The sequence below is a fragment of the Colossoma macropomum genome, unplaced genomic scaffold, assembly GCF_904425465.1.
Source record: "Colossoma macropomum unplaced genomic scaffold, Colossoma_macropomum, whole genome shotgun sequence".
Classification (NCBI taxonomy): Eukaryota; Metazoa; Chordata; class Actinopteri; order Characiformes; family Serrasalmidae; genus Colossoma; species Colossoma macropomum.
In genome coordinates this window covers 6,918,454-6,937,985 of record NW_023494791.1, presented here as the reverse complement: position 1 = coordinate 6,937,985, position 19,532 = coordinate 6,918,454, and the positions used below count along the sequence as shown (strand labels likewise).

Genomic DNA, 19,532 nt, shown 5'->3' with positions numbered 1-19,532 from the left:
TTGTGCCAGATAAAGAGAATAAAGAGAATCCTGAGGTTGTGAAATGAGTGTTTATTAGGTTGCTGTATCAGTTTTGGCCTGTTTTACTGGTGTTTTGAACCCGTACACTCTTAAAAAGGATGGATGAAGGTTGTTCACGGGTTCTTTTGTGAACAAAATAGTTCTGTTTAGAACTATTTATTCTGCATAGAACCATTTCATGCTTAACTGTTCATTCCTCAATCTATAAAATCCATAAAGTCCATATTTGGAAATGAAGCTGATAAAACAGCCCATTTTGAATTCATTGTTTGGTGAAATCGTTCCTCAGATATCTGAGGGTTTCTTAAACATTATGCAGGAATAGTTGAGCCGGTTCTCTGGCAATAGGCATCCATACGTACGTCTCTCACGCTCTCTCTGTTACAAATGGCAAATGGCCTCTTGAACTTTACGTGACATCATATCCGGAGCTGAGAGTGCAGGGCTGAGAGCGCGGTACTGCGGCTCTGCGGCGAAACCCTTCTCGTTTGAAAGAGAGTTTGGAAAATGGTCATGAAATGAACCAAGACATAAACCCAAACAAGCCCTTAGTATATCTTAATACATCAGTAGTTGTTTTGTAGTGCCTTGTGGGTAATGTAGTTCTAGTACTGTTTTACCCCTTTTGAATGGAGTGATACTGGACATGCCGGCTGGGTCATAGATCAGATTGCACTTTTATACTGTGGGAGCACATTAACAGCGTCTGCTCGGAGCGAAGAAAAAGCTCCCCAGAATTTAGAGAGCAGGCCGCACTGAAAGCACAGCAGTGCCGCAGAGTGGGTTTAGCAGCGGATTGTTCAGAAGTGGATTTTAATAGCAGTGCCATTAAAACAGAAACCAGCCTCTAGAGGCAGCCATAGGAGAGAGAATGAAGGAAAAAGGACTAAAAGGCAAGATAGACAAGAAGAATGGAGGAGGAGGAGGAGGAGGAGGTTGTATGAGGTGAAAACGGTCCTGATAAGCAGCGCCCAGCAGATGTTAAAATGTTCTGAGCAGTAACGATTTTAAAGGAGAGACAAATTCTGATAACCACTAATATTAATTTAGCAGTTTGGTAATCAGTGCTTTACTAACTAATATGATTGTCAGCTGTGAACTATCAGATATCACTCAGTTCTAAGTTCTCACATTTCATACTTAAACAGCAGAACGTCTGAAATAATATGTATTATAATGTATGAATATTATGTATATTTTATATATATATATATATATATATACTATATATATATATATATATAATATAGCACAGGGGAGATAGCTTTCTAGTATTCCTTACAGTTTTGATTCATGCTCTTATTTTTCTTCCTTTAGTTTTCCTCACAGAAAGTTTTGTCATTATAACAAGGAATGAATGATGAATGGATTCGTATCGGCATCAGCATCGGACAAATGTTTATGAATCGACTGATATTTCATACCCTTCTTTGATAACATTCATTGCCGTCCAAAAGAGCAGCATTTTTAGGCCACACTGTTCTACTGTACTTATTTTTCTGCACTTTATCTCATTTTACAGCATATGTAAATCTACAGAAGCAAATGTTGTAGAAGCAAATTCTGCCTGTGTAACATGAATAAAGCATAAAGCTATGGCGTAAATATAGCATCCAGATAGGTTTAGTCCTAAGTTTGCTTTTTTGTAATTGTATATGAATCCATCAGCAGATAAGCACATGAAAAAATGGATAATTCACAATTTCCACATCAGTGCATCCCTTGTTGTAACTGTGATGGTGTTTTGAAGATTTTCCAGTTCAGCCTTCAGTTCAGCAATTCAAACTGCAGCCCTCAAACCAGAACAGATTTTCTTCATGTCAGAGGTTTGATAAATATAAAACAAGCCCCTAAATATCTGTGCTTTATCAGATGGATTATTGATACACAGGCCCAGATCATAATGTTATTGGCCTCTAAGCACAAATGTTTGAAGGGCCTGTACCGGACTACCCTTTTTGGTGGTCAGGGTTTTTTTTTATGATATCACAGCAGGTTACTTGAGGGCTATGCAGCATCACAATGGCAGCATATTAACCACAGATTTGGGTGCTTCACTGCTATAAATGTGTTTTTTTTTAATGATACAAAACAATAGCAGGATTGCACACATTAATGACATAATATAAAAAGTTAATAGAAACCCAGCAACCAATGCAGCATTTTCTTATGATACACGCTTTTCACAAGCAAAATATTTACCCCAAACAAGATTGGAAAAAGCAGTTAACTTAAAATCCTAAACTATCAAGCATCCTAAGCTAGTTAAGACATGACTTACAGAGTTGGGGTGCAACCAAATTTAGTAAAAAGATATAAACTATGAAACTAACTAGTGTAACTAAGGACTTGGTAAAGACTTTGCGCATAAACTTAAGTGTAAACTTACACAAACCTGGTGCAACCCAGTCCAGAGGAGGATGGGTTCCCCTTCTGAGTCTTGGTTCCTCTCGAGGTGTCTTCCTCTTGCTCTTCGTGAGTTTTTCCTTGCCTCTGTCACCATTTGCTTGCTCATGGGGGCTTGGACCCGGATTCTTCTGTAAAGCTGCTTTGTGACAATGCCTGTCGTAAAAAGCGCTACATAAATAAACTTTGACTTGACTTTGACTTGACTTTGAGTTTGAGCATTCAGATTATGATCAGCCATGGCACAGTGACAAATTTGAAATGGGTTCATTTGTCTGCTGTGCAGCCAGTAAAGTTTCCATTGTGAGCCAACACAGCTGTTTAGATTTTGTCATAGTTGCCCGTAAGGGGGCCCCCTAGTGGCTCGGCCACCTGGACACTCACCCTTAAAACCCTGAGGATCGTCTGGTCCTGCTGATACATCCTTCAGCGTGTGGTGTGTTGTAGGGTCTGAGACTGGGCTGCGGGGAAGCATGAGCTAACGTCTTCACGTCGACGTGACAGAAAGAGTTTGCACCTTTCTTAGATGCTTCTACTAAACCTGACATTTCCAACTTGAAGCCGTCTGTTGAGGAGGGGCCTTCTGAAGCAGCCATATTTTATCCTCCAGACCTCTGCGCTAAAGAACACAATCCCCTAAAACGATTCCTCATTAAGCCTAATGGGGGCCATAATTGAGCCGTATGTAAATGGCGGAGCACAACCCCCGCAGGAAATGCCAGCCTTCCAGGAGGTCTGGACTGCAGCTGAACTTAAGAACATGATTTAATGCTGACAGACAGTGGACAGACTGCTCTAATCATGAGGGTGATGCTTGTGGGGGCCACACTTAGATTTCGAGACCGTACTGGAGACGCGCCTCCTCTCACAAACAGGCATGGAGATCCATTTTGGGTCACTTTCCATAATGAAATAAAAGCACTTCTGAAGCAGTTTAGGAACTTTATTGGCACTATATAATCTCTTATGAATATGGTAATTCAGTCATCAAGTTCCCATTTCCTCTTCAGAGTCTCCAGGCCTATAGGACCACCAAGCCACTGTGCTAAATCAGGGAAAACAGTGATGTGTGCATTGCTGTTGTCCATAGTAGAGCGAGTTGAAGTAAGATTGAAGACAATTAATGCTAACCACCAAGACTTTCATTATTTGAATCGTATTTGGTGTAAAATTCTTTTACTTTTAACTGCCGATGTGTGGACGAGACAGGGGAGATAATGGCCCCAAAGCTTCTCATGGCAAATGTATTGGTTGCATAACATACAGGGGAAAAGCCCCCAATAACCCACCTAAATATACAGTCATATGCAAAAGTTTGAACGTCCACAATTAAATTATGTTGATTTTCTAAGCTGAAATACTGTGAGCTGAGAACACATGTAACTATTAGTAAAAATTAGGAGTGGCTAAAATCTGCCTTACATTAAAATAGTAACATGTAAGTTACTTTGCTCTGCTTTTCTCACGTCTCCGGCAGGAAACTTTTCCTCTAAAATAGAATAGTTTTTTTCTTAAACATCTCTAAATATTCGACTTTTTGCGAAGCTGAAGTCGCTTCTCATTCGCAGCTTCTTGTTCTAATTTTCCTGTTCCACCTTAAATGGGGCCGCAGTTACATTCTGGTGCCTCAGGCACCATTTAAGGTGGAACTGGAAAATTAGAACAAGAAGCTGACTTCATCTTTGTAACTTTTTAGTATTTGACAGTTTCTTGTTGCAGATTAATATCAGGATAACGTATCAGGAAACCGGCTGGAGTGATTATAAATACAAATACATCCATTCATCTCTAAATTACCGATGTTTGACTCAAATCTCTCTCTTTGCCTTTTCGTTCGCTTCTAGCAAGGTGAGATTGTTGTCTGCGTTGCTATGGTGACCAGCAGTCTGCGCGCCAGCCTTCAGGGTTAAAGGGTGAATTAGCAGTCATACATTAACTCCAGTGTTTAAGACCATTTATTGTTAAACAGCGTTAGGGGGGATTCATTTATTTTTACCTAGAAATCTGATTCTGCTGTGGAGCCACAACAGGGTAGCAAAAGAGCCGCATGTTGTCGACCCCTGGCCTTCAGGTTCTCACAGCAAATTTGGTGTATCAGATTCAACAGTTGTTGTTTGGCTGTGGCATGTTGTACCTGCATCTGCTCTAATCTGAGTTCTTCATCTTAATATCTTTCACTGAATTGGCTAATTGAATTGATGCGTATCTTCTAATTGGAAAGAGAATGAGTTTGGCTTGCTTTGTCCAGATCTCAGGCTGCAAAGAATCAGTTAAGAATGCTGTGACAGACAGTAATCTGCATTCTAGCTTTTCGTGCAGGATTGTTTTGCCCTGTGAAAAGAGATGTTTAACTATCGGCTTTGGCCTTTTCTTCTTTATCAGACTCAAACAAGGTTTGGTACCTCTAAGAATGTGTGCATGCATGTAGACTGAGGCTGAGCACCTCCAGTACCTCAGCAGTGGGATAAGTCTCTCGAGGAGGACTCTCTGTCTCCTGAAACACTGTCACTGCAACACAGCCCCCTGCTGGTGGCCTAGGGTACAGCCCCCCCGCGCCCAGGCTGCATCATGAAATAACAATTACTCCGAGTCATAAAACCAGGAAAAACAAAACTGCTAACAGGCACAAAACTTCATTGGCACTGCAGTGTAATTCAGAAGGGAAGCTTTAGTTGTCAGTCTGAAGTTTAGAGGCACAGTCTGCCGTTAATGAAGCTTGACTGTGTGGTGGCCCCATCATTAGGAGACCGCACTAGCTAACAGGCAGGGGTGGGTGGGAGTATAGCTGTGCCATTTGGAGAGAGATCTAATGATGGTGTGTGTGTGTGTGTGTGTGTGTTATCAGAGGTGACGGTGGTGTATCAGAACGGCTTGCCGGTGGTCTCGGTGAAGTTGCCATCTCGACGGGAGCGCTGTCAGTTCACTCTGAAACCGCTCAGCGACAGCGTGGGCGTGTTCCTCCAGCAACTACAGGCCGAGGATCGGGGCATCGACCGAGTCGCCATCTACTCCATAGGTAGGACTATAAACGCACGCAGTCAACATCATAACCACCCACACAAACGGACATAAACGGGCCTCGGCAGACTAGATTCAGCTTTACGCTCAGTTCTGTACCAACACATCAAGACCGAGCTGTAATCAAGAGAGGTTACGATAAAGTAACATTTAACATTCGCTAATATTATTAACCAGGCTTAGACTCTGACTCTACTTTTGGAAGCAAATGATGGTGAGGTTAAAAGATATTTCCCTTCTCTTTTGATCTTAAAGGGTAATTCCACCAATATTTCAAATTTTCTGGATAATTCAAGCATTGAGATGTAAGCAAAGTCATTCAGAGTGGTTTGGTGTGAAATGGTTCATTGTAGAGACTCTGATTTCTTTACAGTAGTGGTGATAGGAACCAGGGGTCGCCATGTCTGCAACACAAACATAACCATTTTATTTACTATCCAAAACCTCCAGTGAACCTACACGAGTCTTCTGACTTTTTATATTGTCAGTGAGTGAAAAAAACAGCCCGAGTATCTCCAAAATGGTAAGTTCACAGGTGAAGGAGATTTTACTTCTACTTTTAATATAAGTTAATGTAAAGAGATTGCATTCTAAGCGGTTTTGGAGCATTTCTTTTGGTCCAGTCATCATGAAATGTTCACTTAATGTAAATGTACAGCTGCTGTGCTCAAAAAGTCAAATAAAAATGGAAAAAAATTGATAGGCACACAAGAGTATCTCAGGCAGCGTACTCATAATCATTTATGTGTAATAATTTCTGTGAGGGAGCTTTTAAAGGCATTGAAGTCTTCAGTTATCTGGTTCCTATTACCAACACTGTGAACAATTCTAACTCACTGAGTTTCTCTAGAACAAAGAATTTCACACCAACCCACTCTGAATGACGCTGCACCTTAATGGTTAAATTATGCGGAAAATCTTGAAAAATCGGTGCAGTTCCCCTTTAAGTGAGCTCAAAACAGAAGGGACAGGGAAATATCTTTGAACTTCACCATGATTTGCTTCCAAAAGTTAGAGTTGGTCTAAGCTTGGTTAATAATATTAATGAATGTCAAATGAACTACAGTTTTTTATTATTATTGTTTTAAGGTAATATACCGCTATTCAAAATAAAATGTGTTCATTGGACACTGAATGAGCATCTATTATTTCCATTTTATCCAATTTAAGCACAGATTTTGTTTTCAACTTGCAGAGAAAAGTGTTTTACTCAGTTTGTTTGAGTGTCTCATTGATATTTAATGTTTTTTTAAGGTTCAGTTAACCATAGACCCCTGAAGTTGAAGCCCATATTACACTATGTGTCCAAAAGTTTGCAGACAGCCGCTCATGCAGCATTTCTTCTGAAATCAAAGATATTAATAGGGAGTTTGTTCCTCTTTTGCTACAGTAACAGCCTCTGCTCTTCTTGGTATTGGACATGGTAACTTTAAGCTTAGATGCGGCTGCTTAGATGTATTGGCAGTGCTTTTCTATGGAGATTAAACAAGCTGTGTGTGCACTGTTGAACTCCTGTGTCAGCAATGGATGCACCTTAATCGGAATCAGTTTTATTGGCCAGGTGTGCTTCTACACACAAGGAATTTGTCTCTGGGTCACAGTGCTCATGAACAGTGCAAGTGCCATGATACAGTGCTTACATATAACAGTAAAACAACAGACATGATTTGCAGCTAACACACTTATAATGCTTATATACAACTACAGCAAACACCAAAGATATAGCTCAGCTTAATTATTGCATGAGGACTGAAACTATTACAGAATATTACATAATATTACATACATTTCATTATAAAAATATTATAAAGTAACAGAATTCACTAATTAGAAGAGATGTCTGGATACTTTTGGCAATATAGCATAGGAACTCCAGGTCTAAGCGGGTTTTCTCAAAGGGAAAAACTAATGGTGTTTTTGAAAATGGCTGCATTGTGGTAAACCTAACCAGTTATCTTTCATCCTGTACACACTCTCCACCCGAGTGTCACTGGATCCTCTGAATTGCGAGTTTGTTTATTAGCCAAAATATGAATAATTGCATTGCTATAAGCAAGCTGACACACCTGCTCATGATATGATGCATGAAAGGTCTATTGTTAAACTTCTACAGTATTATGTAACAACACAAGCTTAAAGCTGCGACAGCAACTTACCTGCCACATTTAACAAACCTTGCTGGATTGTGTGGGGTGTGTGACGAGGTTGCCAGTCATGGTTTCAGTGTAATGCGCAGCATGCAGCAGTATTCATAAGTATCGGCTCTGGAATGTTTTGTTTACCACAGGAAACGATAACGGCAATTTTCAAAAACGCCGTTCGTTTTTCCCCATAGAGAAATCTGCTTAGACCCGGAGTTCCTAATATGGGCGAGGCAGCGAGTGCAGGATGACACACCACCTCAGAAGTTTTATTACCGCAGGTGCGGAGGCCTTGCACAGCGGGTCTCGAGAACAGTGTCCTCCTTACCCCGAGACTGAGTGAAATCAGAGTCTGAGGACGTTAATTTGCTGCCTCTGGGTTGAAACCGGGCTGCGGTCTGACAGCACTAGTACTAACCAGGCCTGTTCATTTCCCCCATGGCAGATGGAAAATGAGCTCGAACAGCAGAATTGGGCAAATGAATTCATATATTCCCTGCCATAAAATAAAAATATAATCTGGGTTCTAGATATGCACAGATTCCAACACAGTTTAGACCCTGCATCTGCTTTAATGCCATCCTCATGGATTTAATTACATAGCGCATGTGATATCTGCAGCTCCGCAGTCCTGATTATTCCACAGTGAGAGGCACTCTAGCCCCCTCTCCGCTGTGGGCTCTGGACAGCAGATTACGCCGGCCGCACTCCCGCCCAAATTAGAAAATGTTTCATTTCATGACAAGCACCCTTATGCGGCATTAGCAGTCGTGCATGAGAAGCACTGAGAATAGCCCCCGCTCTACACAGCCGTGCCAGAGAAAAGACTGCAATTAGAGCACCCCACCCCCATTTCCCCCCTGTCCTGTTGTGTGTCTGTGTAGATGGCGCGAGGATAGCCTCCTCTACGGGGATTGACATTCTGCTGCTGGACGACTTCAAGCTGGTCATTAATGACACTACGCATCTGGTGCGGCCACCTAGAAGAGGTGAGAGTTCGGTGTTGCGCTCTGGGCCGCGTGGCGGGGAAGCTTGGAATGGACAGTACTTTTGTTTTAATTGTTCATTTGTTGATATTTTGTTATGCGTATGTATCTCAGAGCTGTTGGCCCACGAGGAAGCCGAGCGGCTGAACGATGTGAAGTTTCTGGTGCAGCAGCTCTACACCACCCTCCGCATAGAGGAGCACCAGCTCAGCAAAGAGAGAGAGCTGATTGGACGACTGGAGGACCTCAACTCCCAGCTCCGCCCACTGGAAAAGGTGCCCTTGCAGGACTTGTGTCATCTTTGCGAGGCCTATAAATAATGTCTCTGATCTGTGTCATTTGTCATTTTTAGACTGTAAAGAGATACAGAAATGACACAGTGATGCGAATATCACTAGAGGATAAGGGAACTGAGATGGAGGCACCATCGAGCCTGAAACACATCCCTGCTACAAATGGAAAATGTACATTTTCGTTTGTAGCACCAACCATTTATGAGCAGTTCAGCCAAAAGCAGCGTGAGTGCAAATGTTACAACTCGACCCATAGCTGGGGTTATTTGTCAGATGGAGTTGTAACAGTCGGTAAGAAGTCTGGTAAATCAATGCAAACCCAATTCAGTACAGTTCCATGTTGTCTGAATCAGACAAGCTTTCCACCCTAAATACATAAAAATATGCATCTGATTAAACGTGATTAGTGACAACATTTTGGATGGATCTGTGCATAAAAATGTTCAAAAATATTTAATATTGGTAGGGAATCTGGAGTTCTCTCACTGTTTACTTTGGAAGGCTTAGTTAGAACAGCATGTTAAGCTAACCCCACTGTGCAGAGGCTGTACTTTAGCCTGGCTGGATCTCAGTAGCCACGTTTACATGCAGTCTAATGTCCGACTACTAGCTCATTCTGAATAGAGTACATTCATTAATACACCTCGATCGGAATAGTCTAGCCCGATGGAGGCCATTTGGAATACAGTTTCTAATCTGATTACATTCCCAGTCGGAAAGTTTAAGTCCGTTCTGATCATGTTCGTCGCGTCGTAGTGAAAGTTTATAACATTCAACATGGCGGAACAGAAACTGGTCTGCAGAGGAGACGAAGTTTATGCTCTGATCTTTAAAAGATGGCGGTGGGACGGACGTCCATCTTATGTGTCTCAGAACACGACGTCTTCCTCTCGGCCTTCTTTAATACCTTCTTTAGAGTACATGTGAAGGACGTTTTCCTGAGCCTGACATCATTTTAAAGGAATTAAAAACACAAGCACTGCTCACTGCTGCTCATCTCACTCTGACTGGACTCACGTGATGCTTGTTGTCATGGTAATGTCTACACTAAGTGGTTCTTAACGCATACGTGTAATTTTAGATCAGATTTCTTGTAGTGAGCATGTAAACGGATATTTTCCATCAAATTGTTGAGTAGAGTGAGCATAAACACCTCAGTCTTAATCTGTAATCAGAATGTGTTTAATTGGATCGGCAAAAATCTTTGCATGTAAACACAGCCAGTGAGAGTTGGTTGTATGTTTCAAAATGGGGCTGTTGCAGAGACATCAAGAGGGTGATTATATTTATATACATTATGTGGACAAAAGTATTGGGACACACCTCTTAATCATTAAATTCTGGTGTTTCATTCAGTCTCATTGCCTCAGGTGTATAAAATCAACCACCTAGCCATGCAGACTGACTATACAAAGATTTGTGAAAGAATGGGTCGCTCTAAAAAGCTCACTGAATTTGAGCGTGGTGCTGTAATACAATGCACTTGTTGCAACAAGTCAGTTTGGGAAATTTCTTCCTGGCTAAATATTCCCTGATCAACTCTAAGGGCAACCGCAGCAACTCGGCCATGAAGTGTCAGACCATGTAAAGTTGCAGAGCAGGTTGCTGAGTGCTTAGAAGCATAGTGCTTAAAAGTCACCAACGCTCTGCTGACTCAATAAGAGTTCAAATCTCCTCTGGCATCAACATCAGCACAAAATCTGTGCTTCATGGCAGGGTTTCCATGCCCGAGCAGCTGCACGCAAGCCTTACATCACCAAACACAACGCCAAGCGTCAGATGAAGTGGTGTGGCTGGATTTCTGTTCCAGCATGACTGAACCTCAGTGCACAAAGCAAGCTAAAGGCATGGCTGGGTGAGTTTGGTGTGGAAGAACTTGACTGGCCCTCACAGAGCCCTGACCTCAACCCCATTAAACACCTTTGGAATGAACTAGAACAGAGATTGCGAGCCAGGCCCTCTCATCTAACATCAGTTTCTGACCTCAGAAAACTATAGCCTATGGATTTAGAAAGGAATATCATTAAAGGTCCTGTAGGCGTAATGTGTAGGTGTCTCAATACTTTCGTCCATATAGTGTAAGTGTGCATTCTGTGACTCATACACACAACTCAGTAACCGAAAAGCACATTCTACTGTTTGACTACAGAAAATGTCCATGTGTTACAAGTTACCGATTACCTCTCTCAGACTAATGGGATTACTCTCCTGATATAAGTAATCTCATTATCACAGCGTTACTCTCTAAAACCCAACCAAAATGTACCAACAGGGAAGAGAAAACTCAAGAGTCCTTTCAGCACTTCATTTAGGAAGAAACAGCCAATCACAGTAAACATAATTTAAAAGGACTGGTACAATCTCTGTCTTTGCTCTGAACAAGACACAGCCCGTTATACTTGATTAAGATGTCTTTAAAAAGTAGAAAACTATAGTCCAAAAACTGCCTCAGAATAAAATGAATAAAATGTAATATTTATGATTGAACAAAAATCAAGTCAGATCTGTTTAGGGTGGAGCTCTCTCTTCTACTGCATCTTTACATTTACAGCATTCAGCAGACGCTCTTATCCAGAGCGACTTACAAAACGTGCTTTGTTGTCGACTCAGAGAAAGTATCTTTGCTAGTTACAAATAGGTTAGAGAGAAAGCCAGTCCTGAGCTCAGATACTGCCAGAAACAAAAGCCCCTGTTGATCGCTAGAGGAAAAAGGAACAGAACTAAACGTATGTAATACACATATACATATACATTACATTACAATACATATACAGTACATTTCAATAAGTACTTAACTTCTCCATCAAAAGTGTGATTTGATGCTTTAAAATGGTTTATTGCACGTGCTTATTCTGCACATACATGAGGACAGTACAGATAATAGATATGGACTGTGTTTTAAATGCATTGCATGTGAGAGATATGAGTAAATCTAGTAACTACAATTCAATAAGTCAGTAACTGTAATGTGATTAGAGGAACTGTAAAGCATTACTCTGCTTCATTACTGTAAAGAGTGAACACGTTACTGTTACACGTTGATCTGTACTGTGTTACCCCAACACTGCTTGCTAATGTCTTATCTGCCCACTAACGCATCATTGTGTAAGTGTAAAGTGAACAGGTGATTATATGATATTTAAGCAGTAGAACGCGAGAGGGAGTGTGTTATCGCAAAACATCACGGCTGTGATTTGGTCGCAGATCATCACAGTTGTGATGTTATAGCGATAACATGCGACCTCGAGTGTTCTATTGCTTTTATACAACAGTTAAATAAATAAAGCAAGAAATTAATATTCCTTCCTAAAATTCCTTCCACCAAATTATAGTTCCTTAACAAGCAGCTCGTTGCAACGTCAGAGTAACGAACTCCGCTCACTCGCTGCACAGCCGGCAGTTCGTTCTCCAGCTCCACACAGACCAACTGACAGGTTGGGAATTTAGTGTAGTCTCATCTTCAGAGTCTGACCAAATCGGCTGTCGGTCAAATGTGATCTTAAAAGTGTCCATTTTCTGTTTGGGGCAAAGTAAGAGGTAAAAACGTTTAAATCTCAGCAGAGTCTCAGCAGAGTGATGCAGTGTTTGTGAAAAACCTGTGATGATAGGGTGAAACAACAGCACGGTTAGAGCGCTTCTCAACCAATCAGCTTTCGTGGCCGGAACTAACTGTTGTATAATGTCTAATTAATGTCAGACAGTTTCTCTATGCGGATCTGATACCGTGTTTTATGAACGCAGGTTCTGTTCCAGGTCTAGCTCTGAGAAAGCAGTGAGCGTTTTCTGATTTCACTATGAAAATGTAGGTCTCTAAATGATAATCGCCATTCTGTTGTCTCAGGTGAGGGAGGAGCTAAGTAAGAAGGCGGAGCGCCGAACCACCTGGGTGCTGTGGGGGGGCATGGCCTACATGGCCACTCAGTTTGGCGTGCTGGCACGACTCACCTGGTGGGAGTACTCATGGGATATCATGGAGCCCGTCACCTACTTCATCACCTACGGCACAGCCATGGCCATGTACGCCTACTTCGTGCTCACGCGCCAGGTAAGTCACGTCTCCGTCACCAGGATGCAGTTAATGGAGCAGTGCAGCCAGAAATGTGAGTGCTGTTAATTACCAATAGCAGCAAGCATTACACAAATGGCATTAAGCTAACTGATAAATGAATGCAATCATTTTTAGACGCATTGACAACTTTTGATCAGACTGTTTCTTACCAGCAATGCTTTCAGAGAATTCAGCTCGTTTTTTGCATTCATTAAAATCTGCCATCTGAGGAGTTGGGACAGATCAGCATGTGGAACTGGAGCTTTTTTGTATGTTACCATGTTTCTGTCACTGTTGGATGCACAGTAGATTCTGAGCATGTACACATTCAGATTTCAGTTAAGATCACTAAAAACTTATTGATTTGTTTCATCAGAAAAAAAAATAAAAGGCAACTGAAATATGATGTACAGTGACACATGTTAAGCCATTTATCTGGTCATATACAAAAAAAATGAAGCTAAGAATAAAATAAATACAAATAAACAATTTACAGTGACCATCCAATACCTGCTTTAGCTGATTAATCTGTTAGTAAATTATAGGTGTGTTGTTGATGGAATTGACCCAGTCCATGTTAAGAATAAACCTGTGTTCTTCTCCCCTCTGCAAATCAAGATATGAATAACTTTTTAAACTGTTATTCATAACTGCTGTTGTTTCACTGTTGTTACTTTATTTGTTTATTTCTATTTAATCTAAGTACCACTTTACAGTAAGATAACAGTAGTAAAGGGTGTATGAATGGCTTACAATTAGTTTATTAATGGTTAATAATTAGGTCATAAACACCTTAAAAATGATTAATAAGCACCTTTAACCCAAAAAGAGTCCTGACCTGTTGCTCAGATCTTTCTGGTTACTGATCTTACTTTGTCTTCTTCATCATTCAGCATTAAACCTGTCAGATTCGTCACACATTCATATTCATCAGATTTAACAGCCCTTAATATTTATATGCCTTAACTGCTTATTAATGATTTTTAAGTTGTTTCAGTCCTAATTAAGAATCATTAATAAACTAAATGAAACCATTCGTGAAGTCTTTACTAGAGTAGTCCTGTTAATTGGTACCTCATTTTTTTTATAGGTTTTATATGGTATACACACTCAGAAATAAAGGTACTAATCTCTCTCTGGGGCAGTGCCCCTCTTGTCACTGGGGTGGTTCCTTCAAGGGTCCATCTCAGTACCTTTAGTCAGGGAACATAACTGAACCATAATCCACTGAAATGATATGTTCTAAGCTGTACTGACTCCACACACCCCGTCTCGTCTCCAGGCTCCTTATTTTATTGTTCTGTTTTAAAACATTCGGTTATGAAAAGGGACAAATTTGTACTTTTAACCTGGAAGAACTTATTTAAGGAGCACAATTGGACCTTAAGCATGATTAGGAGCCAGAAATAGCCACTTTTGCTTTGGTACTAAAGGGTCAGTGCAGTGGACCCTCATTATTCTGTGTGTCCTCATGATTATCGCCCTCGCTTGTACTGTACCCAAGAGCGTTGAGTTTCCATAGATTGATTTAGTCTTTGTTTTCTCAGGTTGGCCTTTGCAGAGAAGAGGGCCTTCAGTCTGACCTCTCGCTGTTTGTTCTCTCCTACAGGAGTATATTTACCCCGATGCCAGAGACAGGCAGTATCTGCTGTTCTTCCACAAGGGGGTGAAGAGGACACGCTTTGACATTGAAAAGTACAACAAACTGAAGGATGCTATTGCTGAGGTGTGCTAACACACATTCACACACAAGAGCTTTAATCGGGCCTGAAATTTGGTCTGAACTCAAATACAGCCTGAGACTTTTCTGTCAGAGCCCGACTCTACCTACAGCTTTGTGTTTTGAGTCAAAACCTGACCCAAGCCCAGACCACATTGTGATGTCTAGAGTCCGAAACTGACCCGAGGAAAAAGGATTTCTGATCCGAACTGGCCCAGGATGCCAAATAAAACCTGACAGGATAGCTCTGGTTACTTCATACTGAGTCCATAATTAAGTTAAAATTGTGCTTTCATTAATTTATTCATCTAATAATGCTTCTGAACAACATCTTAATTGGCTTTTAGTAGTGTTGTAGTGAAAACGAGGCGAGTCCAAGTCAAGACCGAGACCAGGACTGGCTTAAGAGCAAGACAAGACTGAGATCAGATTTATTTTTTCAGAATCAAAAAATAAAAAGAAGAAAGGAGAAAAACTGGGATTTGTTTGTAGTACATTATACATTTATCGTTTATTTATATATATATATATATATATATATATATATATATATATTAGGGGTGCGGGAAAAACTCGATTCTTAGATGCATCGCGATGCGGACGTGAACGATTCTGAATCGATTCATAAATGTCAAAAATTGATTTTCTAAATATTTAATTTCTAACGTAATGTTGACGGAACGCAAAAGGCGGAACAGGGAGTGGGTAAGTGCAGCGCCCGGACAGTCTGTAGTGGCACATAATAAAACACTACTGGATGAGTGAGAAATCCGACCGGCTCCCCCTGCATTAAGTCCAGGTTAGATCAGGAGTCACAACACAAATGATAAGAAGAGCCATTTTGTCCTTTCAACAAAAATCAAACCACCTTGGGAGCCACAACATTTAATGTCCAGTATGTGTTAATGTCGTAGTATGGGCTAAAAATATAAACGAGAGCGCAGATTTACTTCGCTCTGCTTTAGCTATAGCCGCTTTCCTCCCATCTCCGCCAGAACACCTTTCTTCAAAACTAGAAGAGTTTCTTGTAAAATGTCTCAGCGTCCGGCTGTTTTACGAGACTGAAGTCGCTTCTCATTCGGCAGCTTCTTGTTCTAATTTTCCCGTTCCACCTTAAATTCTGCCTTAGGTGCCGAATGTAACTGCTGCACCATTTAAGGTGGAACGGGACAACTCGAAAGAGAAGCGAGTTCATTTTCGCAACTTTTTAGAGAAAGACAGTCTCTCGTTGCAGATTTAACCAACCGTGCTGCTTATAAACACAAATAAGTCCTCCAAATGTTCGTCTTAATCTCTGTTTTTTCGTTCGCTACTGGCGAGGCCAGACTTTGGTGTGACCTGCTGTCTGCTGTCTGTTCTCAGTCGTTGAGAACCAGGGCTTTCATGCTATGCTGCACACTTTGGAGCCGAGATTCAGCGTCCAGTCTCGAAAATACCCCCCCCCCCAATTTACATTTACATTATGGATCATTACAAATACTTTGCTTTAAAACTACCAAGTCCTCAGGCAGTAGAAAGATAGAAATCCTCTATAGAGAAAACAAGATGCATCGAGATGCATCGCTGATCGTTTTATAATCGCATCACAGCCCTCTGAATCGTAATTGAATCGAATCGTGAGGTGCCTAAAGATTCCCACCCATACATATATATATATATATATACATAAGCAATGTTGTTTTTATACATATACCAAACAACATACATCCATTTTTATTATTAAATGAAATATTAGTAATTATAACGTCCCGATCTGCCCTCACGGAAGGTTTGAATTTTGGAACCAGTGAACAAACAAACAATACCCAGTTAAGCCTTCATGGAAAGATCCATTAGATCCTCTTTAGATCCTCATTAGAACCGTCAGTGAACAGATTCTGTTTAAACGTGTAGAGAAAGAGCTGTTTTGTTCTGTTTGAAGGTTTGAAAAAAGTTCCGGTTTACCTCCAACGGAGGCATCGCACTCGGCTGGTCCCCAGAACAATTTTCGAATCCACCTCACCCCGAGACCGAGACCAAGACAAGACTGAGACTCTTAATTTACGCTCCCGAGACCGAACTCCAGTACTGCAAGACTAGTGTACACCATACTGTGCTTTTTGCAAACTGTGAGGTGCTGATAAACCAAGATGTTGACCTTAACCTGTTTAACACTAAAACTGTTTCTGCTCATAGAACATGTTAAACAGCTTTTTGGCTGCACTCCCAACCTTTTCCACCCCAAGTCCCACCTGTGTATAACTACAAAGCATAGCGGCCCACAGGGAAACTGAAATCAACCTTTTTAACTACAACCTTGTTTTTCTTTTCTTAAATGCTGAATTAGGTGCTGAAAAAGATCAGATCAGTCATTCTGTTTATTAGTAGGTTTGCCAAATTTGCAGGTATGTTAAAAAAACATGGTTGTAGTGATGTTAAAAAGGGGGAAAAGAATAGATGTGTAGATGTGGGAGTAGATATGATTTAGAGTTTGTGTTTTCACTGGAAATACTTGGCTTTTCCAAAAGAGGAACTGTTTGGTCTTGAGAGTCTCTAGTTTAGAGGGTTTCTGTGATTCATTTGAAATAAACCTCACTCCACTCCCCGGGCTTTTGGATTAGCATCGTCACAATCAACAACAGTGATAGATCTTACCTGATGTCTGCTTCTTTGTTATTGGCTTATCAGTTTGAGTTTAACCACTCAGGTCGCTGATGCTCGACCAAATATACGCTCCGTGATACATGAGTTCAAATCAATGTATCTCTTCTCTGTTTTATGGCTCGTCTGTAGTTTTTAACAGTGGCTTGTGCTCACTGTCAAGAGTCAGTCATTAAATAGTTGCTGTACTGACTACACGGCGCCGACGCGCCTCTAGAGGAGAAGGAAAGTGAAGAGAAGGAGTGAACTAAAGAAAAAGCTGTGATGAGTCCTCACCAAATAAAGCGCCCTGAGAAACTTCTCCATCTGTGGTTCGCTGTCTGTGTCGCGAGCCTGCGGCTGCGCTGTCTCAGACTGACTACTGTGACGTTTTTATTTGTATGTCTATTAATGTTTATATGGGTTACACAGTGAAAATGTTTAATTCTTAGATTTTTAATCATTAACTTAATCATTTTTCCACTTATGTTTTTATGACTTGGAGTGATCTTACCAGCCCAAATTACTGCCTCTCCCTGAGTACAGGCCCAAGGACCACTAGAGGGTGCTTCACGGCCCGCTGATGGTCCGCGGCCCACAGGTTGAGAAACCCTGCACTAGAAGACAGATGTCTTCTAGCACTTTCCTTATTCGTTTTACTGTTTATGTCCTGTTTTCTCAGGAGCGTGGGCCTTGTGGACCTCGGTGCTGAGAAGGTGACCCAGATTAAAAAACGATTTAAGACAGTAGGGAAGGATAAACTAAGCGGTAAAACTAAAGCAGGGAAAACGCAGTGTAAAATCAGTTAGATCGGGAGGCGAGACGCGAGACGCGAGAACTCAAATGGGAAATTTGAACCTAAACTGAGCCAGACTCATATTTGAGAAGTGACGTCTGAATCCATCGAGTTTGGATGAACATTTTAAGCTCTATTGCTCACAGAAACACTAAGGTTAGACTGCTAATTTGAAAATAATGCTTCCACATCTCTCTTTTACCTTCCTGACCTCCTTCCTGCTTTTTTCCTTCCCTCTCTCTCAGGCGGAGTTGGACCTGAAGCGTCTGAGAGATCCTCTCCAACTGCATCTCCCCATCCAGCAGATCAGCACCAGCAAGGATTGACGGGAAGAGTGAAAGCCTCCCTTCCTCCTTCCCTCCCTCTCCCTCTTTCTCTCTCCCTCTCTCTCTCCCTCTCTCCGTCCACACCTTTTTCATTTCTTGTTTTGGTTACCTGTTCTTAATGTTTTCCCCACCACCTCCTTTGATTCTCTCTCTACTCTCTTTCGTTCTCTCTCCCTCTCTCTCTCTGACCTCTGACAGAACCATCTCCACACGAAGCATTGGAGGTTTTTTAATTGCTGTCGTTTTTAAGTTCTTCGTTTTTTTGGTTTTGAAAACTCTGAGCAAACACGGCGAGTCAAAGCAGAGGAGGAGGGGACGGAACGCAAAGAAACAGAAAGAAAGAAAGAAACCTGACTCCTCTCTGGTGCTGGAGGGTGAGGATGCTAGTCGTGCCTGCAGCCCTGTGCGCTCTGGACCACAGAGAAGAACAACAGCAGCCTGTAGGAAGTCCCTGCTGCCTAACAGGACGTGACACCTGGATTTGGACACTACATCTCCAATGGACAGTGACCCCACTCCCTGCATGGGACATGGAAAATCAAAAACAAAAGACACACGTGCACACGAGCTCTGTGGCTCAGCACCTCTGAAGCCTGAGAGCTCCACTCAGCTCTTTGGGTGAACTTTTCTTTTTACAGAGAAGTTGTACACGGCAAAAGATCTCGGGCCGCTGCGCTCTTTCCCAGTGTCGATGAGGGACATTCAGCTGCAGGAGAGCTCGTTCTGGACCCCCTCTCGCAGCCGCCTGCTGTGTGACGTGCGAACAAAGAGCGAACACTGCTGCTACATGCGCGAAAGGAGAAAGGGGTCATCACTTGCTGTACGGACCTGTTCCAGGCTGCAGACCAGAGATATACCGGCTAAACATCACTGTGTGTTCTATTATTCCAAAAAAAAGAAACGAAAAAAAGGAAAAGGAAAATAACACAAAACAAAGTCAATTTTGGCACTTTTTATTTTAAAAGCCATATTATATTTGTTATGATGAGTGGAAAAAAAATTCATATCAAAGAGAATGACTCGAATCTACTTTTCATTTCTTACTGGTGGAGGAGTTTTTTAATCATCTTGTCAGACATCACTTACCAACATTCAGTTGTATGCAAAAGTTTGAACACCCCCTGTTCGAGTTGCATGTTTTTTGTTGGTTTTCTAATT

At 41.4% G+C, this 19,532-nt stretch overlaps 1 protein-coding gene across 1 annotated transcript in view; it reads left to right on the top strand.

Moving 5' to 3' along the window:
• mcu (mitochondrial calcium uniporter) overlaps positions 1 to 19,271 on the top strand; it is a 122,944-nt gene extending 103,673 nt beyond the window's left edge. Inside the window, exons 4-9 of the mRNA XM_036573726.1 lie at positions 5,273 to 5,443; positions 8,471 to 8,575; positions 8,687 to 8,847; positions 12,707 to 12,910; positions 14,523 to 14,639; positions 18,294 to 19,271. Coding sequence (XP_036429619.1) covers positions 5,273 to 5,443; positions 8,471 to 8,575; positions 8,687 to 8,847; positions 12,707 to 12,910; positions 14,523 to 14,639; positions 18,294 to 18,374 — 839 coding nt within the window. The 3' untranslated portion in view covers positions 18,375 to 19,271. The remainder of the gene's footprint in view (positions 1 to 5,272; positions 5,444 to 8,470; positions 8,576 to 8,686; positions 8,848 to 12,706; positions 12,911 to 14,522; positions 14,640 to 18,293) is intronic.
• Positions 19,272 to 19,532: the final 261 nt, after the last annotated feature.